At 45.3% G+C, this 14571-nt stretch overlaps 1 protein-coding gene and 1 long non-coding RNA gene across 2 annotated transcripts in view; one reads left to right on the plus strand and one right to left on the minus strand.

The window, feature by feature from the left end:
* Positions 1–4303: 4303 nt before the first annotated feature.
* On the minus strand, positions 4304–10877 carry LOC122466451. Its single transcript, XR_006291934.1, has 3 exons — positions 10742–10877; positions 8116–8159; positions 4304–4362 (listed from the first exon to the last, which is right to left on the minus strand). It is a non-coding gene; the product is annotated as an uncharacterized LOC122466451 (long non-coding RNA).
* C6H11orf49 (chromosome 6 C11orf49 homolog) overlaps positions 10844–14571 on the plus strand; it is a 144609-nt gene continuing 140881 nt past the window's right edge. The window contains exon 1 of the mRNA XM_007054298.4: positions 10844–11167. Within this exon, the coding sequence (XP_007054360.2) occupies positions 11035–11167 (133 nt within the window). The 5' untranslated portion in view covers positions 10844–11034. The remainder of the gene's footprint in view (positions 11168–14571) is intronic.

The raw sequence follows: 14571 nt of genomic DNA on the forward strand, positions 1-14571 counted from the left end.
TTTTGAACCTATGACCTTCACTCCAACCCCTGTTTTTCATTAGTTGTCCCTCGCATTTACTTGGTCCCTGTGGTCCCTCCCGCTAGGCTGGGGGAGGGGCCTTTAGAAACACCTCCCGGGTTTTCCAATATGACCCCACTACACAACCCTACTCTACTTACGCTACATTGATGACATCTTCATCATCTGGACCCCTAGAAAAGAAGCCCTTGAGGAATTCCACCATGATTTCAACAATTTCCATCCCATCATCAACCTCAGCCTGGACCAGTCCACACAAGAGATCCAGTTCCTGGACACTACAGTGCTAATAAGTGATGGCCACATAAACCTCACCCTATACTGGAAACCTACTGACCACTATACTTACCGACATGCCTCCAGCTTTCATCCAGACCACATGACATGATCTATTATCTACAGCCAAGCTCTAAGGGTATGTCTACACTACGAAATTAGGTCGAATTTATAGAAGTCGGTTTTGTAGAAAGCGTTTTTATACAGTTGATTGTGTGTGTCCCCACACAAATGCTCTAAGTGCATGTAGTCGGCGGAGTGTGTCCACAGTACCGAGGCAACCGTCGACTTCCGGAGCGTTGCACTGTGGGTGGCTAACCCACAGTTCCCGCAGTCTCCGCCACCCACTTGAATTCTGGATAGAAATCCCAGTGCCTGATGGGGCTAAAACATGGTTGCGGGTGATTCTGGGTACATATCGTCAGGCCCCCCTTCCCTCCCTCCCTCCGTGAAAGCAAGGGCAGACAATCGTTTTGCACCTTTTTTCTTCAGTTACCTGTGCAGACGCCATACCACGGGAAGCATGGAGCCAGCTCAGCTAACCGTCACCGTATGTCTCCTGGGTGCTGGCAGACGTGGTACTGCATTGCTACACAGCAGCAGTTTATTGCCTTTTGGCAGCAGACAGTGCAGTATGACTGGTAGCCGTCGTCAACGTAGTCCTGGGTGCTCTTTTAACCGGGCACCTGGCCAAACATGGGAGTGACTCAGCCAGGTCATTTCCCTTGTTTCGTCTCGTGGCGATTGAGTCCTACCGGCAGTGCACTGTCTTTTAACCTGCAGCTAGCAGAAGATGATGGCTAGTCGTCATACTGCACCGTCTTCTGCCGAGCACCCAGCTGTTGACGATGGCTAGCGGTCGTACTGCACAGTCTGCTGCCAGCAAGATGTATAAAGATAGATGAAGTGGCTCAAAACAAGAAATAGACCAGACTTGTTTTGTATTCATTTTCTCCTCCCTCCCTCCCTCTGTGAAATCAACGGCCTGCTAAACCCAGTTTTGAGTTCTATCCGTGAGGTTTTGAGTTCTATCCTTGAGGGGGCCATTCAGTTTCTCGCAAAGCCACCCCCTTTGTTGATTTTAATTCCCTGTAAGCCATGTCATCAGTCGCCCCTCCCTCCGTCAGGGCAACGGCAGACAATCATTCCACGCCTTTTTTCTGTGCAGACGCCATACCATGGCAAGCATGGAGCCCGCTCAGTTCACTTTGGCAATTAGGAGCACATTAAACACCACGCGCATTATCCAGCAGTATATGCAGCACCAGAACCTGCCAAAGCGAAACCGGGCAAGCAGGTGATGTCAGCGCGGTGACGAGAGTGATGAGGACATGGACACAGACTTCTCTCAAAGCATGGGCCCTGGCAATGTGGGCATCATGGTGCTAATGGGGCAGGCTCATGCGGTGGAACGCCGATTCTGGGCCCGGGAAACAAGCACAGACTGGTGGGACCGCATAGTGTTGCAGGTCTGGGACAATTCCCAGTGGCTGCGAAACTTTCGCATGCATAAGGGCACTTTCATGGAACTTTGTGACTTGCTTTCCCCTGCTCTGAGGCACAAGAATACCAAGATGAGAGCAGCCCTCACAGTTGAGAAGCGAGTGGCAACAGCCCTGTGGAAGCTTGCAACACCAGACAGCTACCAGTCAGTTGGGAATCAATTTGGAGTGGGCAAATCTACTGTGGGGGCTGCTGTGATGCAAGTAGCCAACGCAATCAAAGATCTGCTGATATCAAGGGTAGTGACCCTGGGAAATGTGCAGGTCATAGTCGATGGCTTTGCTGCAATGGGATTCCCTAACTGTGGTGGGGCTATAGACAGAACCCATATCCCTATCTTGGCACCGGAGCACCAAGCTGGCGAGTACATAAACCGCAAGGGGTACTTTTCAATAGTGCTGCTAGCACTGGTGGATCACAAGGGACGTTTCACCAACATCAACGTCGGATGGCCGGGAAAGGTACATGACGCGCGCATCTTCAGGAACGCTGGTCTGTTTCAAAAGCTGCAGGAAGGGACTTTCTTCCCAGACCAGAAAATAACCGTTGGGGATGTTGAAATGCCTATAGTTATCCTTGGGGACCCAGCCTACCCCTTAATGCCATGGCTCATGAAGCCGTACACAGGCAGCCTGGACAGTAGTCAGGAGCTGTTCAACTACAGGCTGAGCAAGTGCGGAATGGTGGTAGAATGTGCATTTGGATGTTTAAAAGCACGCTGGCGCAGTTTACTGACTCGGTTAGACCTCAGCAAAACCAATATTCCCACTGTTATTACTGCTTGCTGTGCGCTCCACAATCTCTGTGAGAGTAAGGGGGAGACGTTTATGGCGGGGTGGGAGGTTGAGGCAAATCGCCTGGCTGCTGGTTACGCACAGCCAGACACCAGGGTGGTTAGAAGAGCACAGGAGGGCGCGGTGCGTATCAGAGAAGCTTTGAAAACCAGTTTCATGACTGGACAGGCTACGGTGTGAAAGCTCTGTTTGTTCTCCTTGATGAAACCCTGCCCCCCCGCCCCTTGGGTCACTCTACTTCCCTGTAAGCTAACCACCCTCCCCTCCTCCCTTCGATCACCACTTGCAGAGGCAATAAAGTCATTGTTGTTTCACATTCATGCATTCTTTATTAATTCATCACACAAATAGGGGGATAACTGCCAAGGTAGCCTGGGAAGGTGGAGGAGGGAAGGACAAGGCCACACAGCACTTTAAAAGTTTAAAACTTTAAAAGTTATTGAATGCCAGCCTTCTGTTGCTTGGGCAATCCTCTGGGGTGGAGTGGCTGGGTGCCCGGAGGCCCCCCGCACCGCGTTCTTGGGTGTCTGGGTGAGGAGGCTACGGAACTTGGGGAGGAGGGCTGTTGGTTACACAAGGGCTGTAGCGGCGGTCTATGCTCCTGCTGCCTTTCCTGCAGCTCAACCATACGCTGGAGCGTATTAGTTTGATCCTCCAGCAGCCTCAGCATTCAATCCTGCCTCCTCTTATCACGCTGTCGCCACCTTTCAGCTTCAGCCCTCTCTTCAGCCTGCCACTTACTCTCTTCAGCCCACCACCTCTCCTCCTGGTCATTTTGTGCTTTCCTGCACTCTGACATTGTCTGCCTCCATGCATTCGTCTGTGCTCTGTCAGTGTGGGAGGACAGCATGAGCTCAGAGAACATTTCATCGCGAGTGCGTTTTTTTTGCCTTCTAATCTTCGCTAGCCTCTGGGAAGGAGAAGATCCTGTGATCCTTGAAACACACGCAGCTGGTGGAGAGAAAAAAAGGGACAGTGGTATTTAAAAAGAAACATTTTCTAGAACAATGGGTACACTCTTTCACGGTAAACCTTGCTGTTAACATTACATACATAGCACATGTGCTTTCGTTCCAAGGTTGCATTTTGCCTCCCCCCAGCACGTGGCTAGCCCCTCTCCCCCTCCCGGTGGCTAACAGTGGGGAACGTTTCTGTTCAGCCACAGGCAAACAGCCCAGCAGGAACGGGCACCTCTGAATGTCCCCTTAAGAAAAGCACCCTATTTCAACCAGGTGACCATGAATGATATCACTCTCCTGAGGATAACACAGACAGATAAAGAACGGATGTTGTTTGAACGCCAGCAAACATACACGGCAATGCTTTGTTCTACAATGATTCCCGAGTACGTGCTACTGGCCTGGAGTGGTAAAGTGTCCTACCATGGTGGATGGAATAAGGCTGCCCTCCCCAGAAACCTTTTGCAAAGGCTTTGGGAGTATATCCAGCTGGGCAAATTAATCATTAAATATGCTTGCTTTTAAACCATGTATAGTATTTTAAAAGGTATACTCACCAGAGGTCCCTTCTCCACCTGGTGGGTCCGGGAGGCAGCCTTGGGTGGGTTCGGGGCATACTGGCTCCAGGTCCAGGGTAAGAAACAGTTCCTGGCTGTCGGGAAAACCAGTTTCTCCGCTTGCTTGCTGTGAGCTATCTACAACCTCCTCCTCCTCATCATCTTCCTCGTCCCCAAAACCTGCTTCCGTGTTGCCTCCATCTCCATTGAAGGAGCCAAACAACACGGCTGGGGTAGTGGTGGCTGAACCCCCTAAAATGGCATGCAGCTCATCATAGAAGCGGCATGTTTGAGGCTTGGACCCGAAGCGGCCGTTCGCCTCTCTGGTTTTCTGGTAGGCTTGCTTCAGCTCCTTAAGTTTCACACGGCACTGCTTCGGGTCCCTATTATGGCCTCTGTCCTTCATGCCCTGGGAGATTTTGACAAATGTTTTGGCATTTCGAAAACTGGAACATAGTTCTGATAGCATGGATTCCTCTCCCCATACAGCGATCAGATCCCGTACCTCCCGTTCGGTCCATGCTGGAGCTCTTTTGCGATTCTGGGACTCCATCATGGTCACCTCTGCTGATGAGCTCTGCATGGTCACCTGCAGCTTGCCACGCTGGCCAAACAGGAAATTGAAATTCAAAAGTTTGCGGGCCTTTTTCTGTCTACCTGGCCAGTGCATCTGAGTTGAGAGTGCTGTCCAGAGCGGTCACAATGGAGCACTGTGGGATAGCTCCTGGAGGCCAATACCGTCTAATTGCGTCCACAGTACCCCAAATTCGACCCAGCAAGGCCGATTTCAGCGCTAATCCCCTTGTCGGGGGTGGAGTAAGGAAATAGATTTTAAGAGCCCTTTAAGTAGAAAAAAAGGGCTTCGTCATGTGGATGGGTGCAGGGTTAAATCGATTTAACACTGCTAAATTCGACCTCAACTCCTAGTGTAGACCAGGGCTAAGATACAACTGCATTTGCTCCAATCCCTCAGACAGAGTCAAACACTTACAAGATCTCTATCAAGCATTCTTAAAACTACAATAGCCACCTGCTGAAGTGAAGAAATAGACTGACAGAGCCAGAAGAATACCCAGAAGTCACCTACTACAGGACAGGCCCAACGAAGAAAGTAACAGAACGTCACTAGCCGTCACCTTCGGCCCCCAACTTAAACCTCTCCAGCGCATCATCAAGGATCTACAACCTATCCTGAAGGACGATCCCTCACTCTCACAGATGCTGGGAGACAGGCCAATCCTTGCTTACAGACAGCCCCCACAACCTGAAGCAAATATTCACCAGCAACCACACACCACATAACAAAAACACTAACCCAGGAACCTATCCTTGCTACAAAGCCCATTGCCAACTCTGTCCACATATCTATTCAAGGATCAGCATCATAGGACCTAATCACATCAGCCACACTATCAGAGGCTCGTTCACCTGCGTATCTACCAACGTGATATATGTCATCATGTGCCAGCAATGCCCCTCTGCCATGTACATTGGCCAAACCGGACAATCTCTATTCAAAAGGATAAATGGACACAAATCAGACATCAAGAATTGTAACATTCAAAAACCAGTCGGAGAACACTTCAAACTCCCTGGTCACTCAGTTTCAGACCTAAAAGTTGCAATTCTCCAACAAAAAAACTTCAGAAACAGACTCCAATGAGAAACTTCAGAATTGGAATCAATTTGCAAACTGGACACCATTAAATTAGTTTTGAATAAAGACTGGGAGTGGATGGGTCATTACACAAGGTAAAAACTATTTCCCCATGCTAATTTCCCACACACACACCGTTACTCACACCTTCTTGTTAACTGTTTGAAATGGGCCATCCTGATTATCACTACAAAAGGTTTTTTTTCTCCTGCTGATAATGCCCACCTTAATTAATTGGTCTCGTTAGAGTTGGTATGGCAACCCCCATTTTTTCATGTTCTCTGTGTGTATATGTATCTTCCTACTGTATTTTCCACTGCATGCATCTGATGAAGTGGGTTTTAGCCCACGAAAGCTTATGCCCAAATAAATTTGTTAGTCTCTAAGGTGCCACAAGTACTCCTCGTTTTTTTTAAACAAAAACTAAGTGGTGTAGGAGGTGAGGCCATAACTATGCTCATCAGAGTGGGAGCTTAAAGGTCATATTAGAAGCAAGAGACTAGTTCCCAAAGTTTCTTGTGAACCTAGTTTACAGTAATTTAATAGAAGTCAGAGCCAAAGCAGGACTGGAGACTGCCTACACTGTACAAAGAACCAGAATATACAACTTAGTTATAAATGTCTTAAGCAAGGGGGTTTCTATCACTCTTCTTGCTTCAAGACTATTCCACAGACCTTGGAGTTCAGTTAAATTGCTCCCTCTAGCATAGTCAGGGTTTATGTAGTTATTGTAGAAATAGTTGCCAAAGTCCTAGGCAATTAGAATGTTTTAATCTAACTGGAAGATATGGGAGCCAGATGAAACATTTCCAATGATGGAGCCCGTTGAAACCAAGATATTTCCCTTGGAAATTTTGCTTGATATCTGTTTCTATTTATTATTTTTTATAAGACACACAAGAATGTGCCTATTTTTCTGAATGAGTAGCTCCTGTTTAAGAGAACTTTAATGAAGGGAAAGAGGTTTCTCTTTGGCTTTGATAACACCAAGCAAAAGGCCAAAGAGAGAAACAGTAAGGAGAAAACTAAGCAGTGCACCCAAAATATGTTTGAATGAATGAAAGCAAAGGAGTCTGATCTAAGTTTGATCACTAATTTGCTGAGAAACATTTATAATACTGACATAAAATTGAGGATACGTATTCTAAGATATCAAGGAAATTATCTATAACATTTATAACTCTAGGTACTTGGATAATGACTTTAGCTAAGAAGTTTACTGTACCACTGACGATTTTTCTTTAAGTAATTAAGAGCTTGGGAGGTACTTGCAGATTGGAGAAGAGTAAATGTTGTACTGGTTTTCACAAAAGGGAAGAAGAGTGATCCTGACAGTTACGATCTTGTAAATCTAACTTCTATCCCTTGTAAAATAGTTGAACATATGGGATGGAGAAATTCAGTGACCAGCTAATGGAACCACAAGCAATAAACAGCATAGGGCATTTATAAAGAGTAAATGTTGCCTAACAAACTTGATTGCTTTTTCTAATAGAATTAAAACATGAGTGGATGAATAGAAAACAGTAGATGCGATATTAAATACATTTGGATTTTAGTGAAGTATTTGATATTGCATCTTATAAACCTTACTCTCAAAATTAATTCAAACTGTTTTAGCTATAAATATTGTAATTGGGATTATGGTCCATTTGACTAATGAATCATGAACAAAAGCTAATGATAAACAACAGTATACCGAGTTTAAGTCTATAGGGGGATATTGCAGGAATCTGCGTTAAGTCTGAGCTGCTTTCATGTTTGTCTAAAAGATGATTAAATGGGCATGCAGGGGAGACATCAATCTACAAATACCTGAAGGGTATAGAAATTGAGAAGAGAGGAATTATTGAGGTAGGATGCAGGGGAAGAGTAGCAGGAGGAGAAACTGAATGATATTAAGAAAGAAATAATCCAGGATGAATATCAGAAATGGTTTCCTGGGAGATGTCAGTGGCTAATGTGTGATGCAAAAGTCTCCCAAATGAAGGGATGGAATCCTACCACAGTGGACGATTCAAACTAGTCTGAACAAAACACTAAAAAATATAGTCATAAACACTCCTACTGTGTTTTTTTTGGGATCTCTCACACCAGTGAAGGGTTCTTTCACTGCCTGCTTTATAAATTTGGGTGCCTTACTGCTATATTGCTATGGCTCAGAGCCTTGTCACCTGTAGCCAGCCTACAGTTGGCTTCCACCAGCCTCATTACTCCTTGCAGGGTGACCTCAACATCCCTCCCAGTCCCAACTCGCCCCAAATCTGTCTACCCTGAGTTCTTGACTACCAGCCACTTGGACTTTTCCCCTCTAGATCGTCACCACTGAAGAAGTGAATACTGCTCACCAGTTTTCAGTTCACTTTGCGACACACAGTTTGTACACAGAGACCTGTTTGGGGTAAAAATAAACAAAGGGTTTATTTAATAGAAAAACCACAGATTCAAAGGTGAAATAGCAAGGAAAATGCACACATAGAAGTTAGATAGAAAATAAACAGAAAAAGGCACAACTCCAGGCTCTACACTTATGTATTAGACAAATTGCCTTTTCTAATACCAGTTACTATTGCCTCTGAACAGTTTCCCAGTGTGCCCGCAGCCCTAAGATGGGATCTAGTGTTCACTGCCTTTGAGACTGTCCTTCAGTTTTAGACATAAAACTCAGCCAATTGTCTGCTTTTTGGCTCTTTTTTCCTCTTTCTCCTGGCAGGATGACTCATGGTTATACAGAGTGGGGGAAACTTCCCCCTTTCTTAGTTTTCCAAGACTGGGGTTTTCTTTTCAGTTTCAATGTGTTTCCACTAACTGTAAAGGTCCATCATTTGTCTTTTCCTGCATTGTAAAATGTTAGATTCTTGGAGCTAGTCTTGTCGGTTTGGGGAGGCAGCCCCTCCTCGCCTGGCTGACCACTTTCCTGGTGTGAGGTGGAGCTGAATGTTGCAGCACAAATTGAGCACAGTTTTATATATACACAAATACATAAATTCACAACCACAGTCTGTATACATATCTCATAATGACCATTACTTGACATATCTTGATTCAATTGCTTATTCATTTGGGGTTCAGACCCCTATTCTCCCCTTGGTGTGTATGGCCCTTGATGTCACACCTACCCTGCATGGGAGATGGACTGTGTGACCCAATAGGTCTTTTCAACCTTTAATGTTTGTGACTCTGTAAAGAGAAACCAAGCTACACTCCCAAAATCCTCTTATCACTGAAGTTCTCTGTCATCTCATCTCTGCATGGGACTAGCTTCAGTGTAGCAAAGTTATTAATGAACAGAAATTATAACTCTTAATTCCTTAAATACAGTGACAGCAAAGAAAAACAAGAATTGAAGGTGGAATGTCTAGAAAAAATAGTATTGAACCACAAGAGATTTCTCTTTATAAGGCTGTTTATTCTCCAGAATGGTTTAATCTTCTGCTACTCCAATGGAGTCCCTTACAAATTCCTTCAATATGTCTGTGACAAGTGACAGTCCCAATAGTTGCTTAATATAGAGGGATCTTTGTGTTTATTTATTGACCTTTGTTTCCATTTGAGCCCATCCGAGTTCTCCAAACTCATCATAAAGTTAAAATCACATAATAAAGAAACAGGTCCCAAAGACATTGCAACCCCAAACCAGCTTCAAACATCCACAGCCCTAAAAACAAGCTCCATCTCAGTAACTCTCCCCCCTCACCAGATAAGCCTGGGAGAACAGGTGAGTCCTACAGCTGGTCCTGTAGCTCACCCGAGCCAGGCTCCAGCAGGACAAGGGACAAGTGATAGTACTTAAGGGAAACTGTGAATGGCTCCAGAAATGACATCTTGTTTTTATTTAGTTTTCTTTGAGTCATTAACAGTCAGGCGCCACTCGTGCTGTAACATATCATTATTACAACCACAAATGTTCTTAGTGTCCAAAAGGAAGATTTATTCCCTTAGCTAGTTAAAAAAAGAAAAAAAATCAAATCCACAGAGGCCAAAAAGTAACAACAGAAGAATCCCAGAGAATTAGAGAAATATTAGAACATAACATTTAAAACTGGACTTAAAAGGCCTCTCATAAATGAGAGCTCCAGATGTTGACATAAGAGAGCTTGTGGTTTACAGAGAATAACCAACCAAGGAGCAGTGTACAACCCATGGAAGTTTCCTCCTAGCTGAGTTTATTGGCAGCTGAGGGGAGGCAAGTCGTTCAGATTTGGCTTTTCAGTGGTAGCTAAATTGATTTGCTCTAGTAGATCATTTTAGCTGCTCTTGGAAGTCGAAATCTTTGCCAGTTTTAAGAACATAGGAACTGCTAAATCTGCTCAGACTAGGGGTCCATTTCACCCACTATCCCATCTCCAATTGTGGCCAGTACCAGATGGTTCAGAGGAAGATACAAGAAACCTCAAAGTGGACAGTTATGGAATAACTTACTCATAAGGAAAAATTATACTCCAAACCCCCATCAGCTAGATAACTGGCCTGTGTCCTTACACATAAGAGTGTGCATTCCTTCCAAATTTCTGGCTTTTTTTGGTTTTATTTTAATTCATACTAATGCAACTCTGTATGTACTCATTATCCAAAATATCTGATCCTTTTTCAAACTGGGCTGAGCTCCTGGCCTCAATGATGTCCTGGGGAGTGAGTTCCACAAGGTAACTGGTAATGTACCACAAAAATGTTGTTATGTTTAAATGTGCCTTTCAACCTCAGGGACTGTCTCCTTGTCCTTGTATGAGGAAAGGGTGACCAAGAGTTCCTGCTCTACTCTCTCTGAACGGGGCATGATGATACAGACCCCCTCATCAAGCCCCCGTTATTGGCCCCCCAGCTCCGGCACGCAGTGCCATTCTCTTCAGTCACAGCCTCCTCCCTCCCCTCATCGCCTAGCTCGGGCCCTGGCGGCGGCTGCTGCTGCCGCTGCCCCAGGGGTGGCCAGAGCTGCGCGCGCTGTACATTCGTTGAGATCTGTCCCCGTCTTACAGCGTCTCCCGCACTGGGCTCGCGCGTGCGACACCCCGCTCAAAGCTTTCAGTCGGGCACATCTCGTGCCTGTCAATCAACCGGCACTGAGCGCAGCCGGCCCTTCGCTCCTCCAGCCCCTTTGTGGCTGTGTGCCCCGCCCTAGCGGGGTTGCCGGGATTGGCAGAGGGCGCTGGGCGGGGCAAGGAGAGGCCCCCTGAGGGGGCGATTGCCTGGTGTGAGGCTGATGCCTTTCCCTCCCCGCGGAACCTGAGTTGTGCGGGTCTGTTTCCAGCCGGGGCTAGTTTCACGTCATGCCCCCTCCCCCCCGTCCCCCGCGACGGCAGCTGGCGTCCTGGAGACGGACGGAGGCCGGGAAGGAGCGGCCGCGCGCTGGGAAGATGCTGAGCCCGGAACGCCTTTCGCTGCCGGGGCCCGAGTACCTGGGTAAGGGCAGCGGAGCAGGGAGGCTCTGAGCGCTACAGCCTCTGCCCCGTGTGTCAGGGGAGCTTGCGGGGCAGAGCGGGGAACCGGCCTCCCGGGCACAGGCCCCCCCGGGAACCCCGTCGCCGGCGCCTCTGGGCAGGGTTCCCTGTGCCCGTGCGATGGGCTCTAGCCGGGCACGGCTCAGCCTTGCCTTCAGCGCTCGGTTCCCGGGGGCCTGGTGCGGTGGCGCTGGGTGTCTGGAACGGGCAGGGCAGAGGGAGTCTTTGTTCTGGGGGTTTTTGTTTTGTGGCTTCCTAGTTGGAGGGGCTGAGTTAAGGTGACCTTAGCTGTCTGTCACTTTATATTTGGGAAAGTAACCTAACTTCCAGGCTTTCTAGCCTGGAAAGTGAATAAGGAAGTGTTATTTACACCTTCTCATAACACACGAACTAGTGGTCACCAAATGAAATTAATAGGCAGCAGGTTTAAAACAAACAAAAGGAAGTATTTCTTCACAAGACAGATAGTCAGCCTGTGCAACTCCTTGCCAGAGGTTGTTGTGAAGGCCAAGGCTATAACAGGATTCAAAAAGAACTAGATAAATTCATGGAGGATAGGTCCATCAGTGGCTATTAGCTGGGATGGGCAGGTGACAATCCAGTTTGCTATAAACTGAGAATGGGTGATGGGATGGATCACTTGGTGATTACCTGTTCTGTTCATTTCCTCTGGGGCACCTGGGATTGGTCACGGTTGGAAGACAGGATACTGAACTAGATGGACCTTTGATCTGACTCAGTATGGCTGCTCTTACATTATATTTGTGGTTTTGGTATGTGTAAATGATGCTACTCATATGAGTAATCCCCCAAGATTTTGTTTGATAGTCACAACTTTCTTTCCAGCTAACCATGTTTTTTGTTTGTTGGTTGGTTTTTCATAAAGTATCATTTAAAAAAAAATAGATGTAAGAAATGACCAGTGAAAGGAGACACTGTGGTGTGTGCAAGCTGAGTGTAGATGTAACTGGCATTTTTCTAAAGGTCCATCTTGTCCTCCAAGGCTAGAGTCTCTGACTCGCTCCGTTGTGCCTGCTGCCTCCATCTTGGGAAGAGAGCTCCACTGGTGTGAGAGTATGGGGGCATTTGAAGCACACTGTTGATTTATCTATGGAAGTGGACTCTAGATAACTAGATGGGCTCTCTGTCCCCATTTCTTGAGTGTTCTTTGAAACCAGGAGTGCTCAAGGATCAAATATTTCTTTATCCCTGTAGGATACTCACTTTTTGGGTGACAAGATTAAGTAACAGAAGGTTTTATTGCTGGGAAAGAAAAACCACCAGTTTCTATTGATCTGTCAAGGAAGAGTCAAGAAACTTGATGTTTTGGTTCTGGGCATTTCTTGTTTATTTTTGAAAGTATGTACATTTCTTTGCCCTTGGGTGTAGCCCTTGGGTTACTGGCAGGATGCTGCTGCAGGCCACAGTTAAGGAAAATGTGGTCTAAATTCTTCTCTAAATTCAGTTATTTATTTTGTATGGTAAGTAAGAAATTTTTTTTCTGCTTTCATATTATGAAAAGGTGGAACATAAAATCCATACAGCCTACTGTATTTCTTTATCTACTTGCATACAGACTTCCTTCCTTTTCTCATTGCTGGTTCAAGTGTCTCCACATTGAAGTGGGAGCTGCAGGAGCTGGCAGACATGGCTTGAAAGAAACTTTCATCCACCACTGAAATGAAACTCAATAACATTCTTCTGTGATTCTCCCCTTGTCAAATATAACAGAGACTACAAATCTCCTGCAGCAACGGTCTAAGGAACTGCTTTTTCTCTTTCCTCAGCTGTGGGTGTTGGTCCTCTCTAGACTGAGCCTAGTATACTCTGTGGTACTGCTTAATGTTTCATTGGACTAAAGAGAAAAGGATTCTGGCATCAGTGTGTTGAATGGAAATAACTATGGTAAAATAAAGTCAATGTATGACTTCACTTAATTATTAGAGAGAAGCTTGGGATGAGAAAGACAAAAGGAGGTTGGAAAGTGTTGCCTAATGTTTGAATCCCTTACAACTTTTACATTCAGAACTCCTTGGCTTGCTGCCCCCAGATGGTTAGGGCTGTTCTGAAGTCAGGGTAACTTGTGTATAAGTAGCTATTGTGCTTGTTTGTCCAGAGTACAGAGGCTTCTTTTGTACAAAACAGCAAGAATCCGAGTGATTTTTTTTTTTTTGACCACTGGACCCATAATCATATTCCCTGCTTTGGCAAGTCACAAGGTATTGGCCCTTAACATCACAATCTTACATTTAAAAACAAACACAAAAACAGTTCTGACATGAATTTAGTAGTCTGTGCCCCCCTAATCACCAGCGTGCCAAACATTTGCATAGTATGGATTGGATTCTATCCCTAGCAGTTCCCAAGGTAGCAACTGCTAAAATTGTGTTGGAACTGAACTGGGAGGAAAGTAGGATGATGATTTTTTCGGACTTAAAATTATATCATGCTGTCTTGTGAGTACCCCAGGCTAGGTAGGAGCACATCAATTGCCATATGGGATTTGGAGAATCTTGGTCCATCTAGTACAGTATCATATTTGCAACAGTGGACTGTACCAGATGCTTTGAGGAAGATACAAGAAACTCTGTGTAGGCAAATGTGGGATAATCTACATCCCTCTTCCCCTGGATGAATCTCTTTTTAACCCCTAATAGTAAGAGATGGACTTAACTCCTGAAATATGAAGTTTTATAGCCCTTCCAAAACTTTTTTTTAGTATTTTCTTTCATTACTTCATGTTCTTGTTACCCATATAATTATCCAGTCCTTCATTGAATCCTGCAAATTTCTTGGCCTCAACAATTTTCTGTGGCTGAGAGTTTCAAAGTCTAATTATATGTTGTGTGAAAAAGTATTTCCTTTATCAGATTTGAATGTGCCACCTTTTAGTTTGACTGTCCCTTTGCTTTTTGTATTATGCAAGAGGATGAATAGAAGTTCCTGACGTATGTTCTAAACACTATTCATTCGTTCTGTATGCTTTACCTTGTCCTTTCTTATTTATTTTCTCTCTCAAGTGAACAGTTCTAATCTTTTCAATCATTTTTCATATGAAATGTTTTCCATGTCCCTAATCATTCTCTTTGTTAGTCTCTCAACTCCCTCTAATATGGCAGTGACGTTTTTGAGCTAGGCTGACCAGTACTGAAAACAGTATTCCAGATGAGGCTGCTCTGTTGATTTATATAAAAATATTATATTTTCCATAGTAAACACCAAACCATTCCTTTTGTACCCTAACCTTTTGTGAGTTTTTTGACCACAACTGTGCGTTGAGCAGCAGTCTTTGTCAACAGCAATGCATGGGTCTTTTCCCTGAGTAATTATAGTTAATTTAGAAACCTGTAAGGTAGCTCTAGTTTT

This window comes from Chelonia mydas, chromosome 6, assembly GCF_015237465.2.
Source record: "Chelonia mydas isolate rCheMyd1 chromosome 6, rCheMyd1.pri.v2, whole genome shotgun sequence".
Classification (NCBI taxonomy): domain Eukaryota; kingdom Metazoa; phylum Chordata; order Testudines; family Cheloniidae; genus Chelonia; species Chelonia mydas.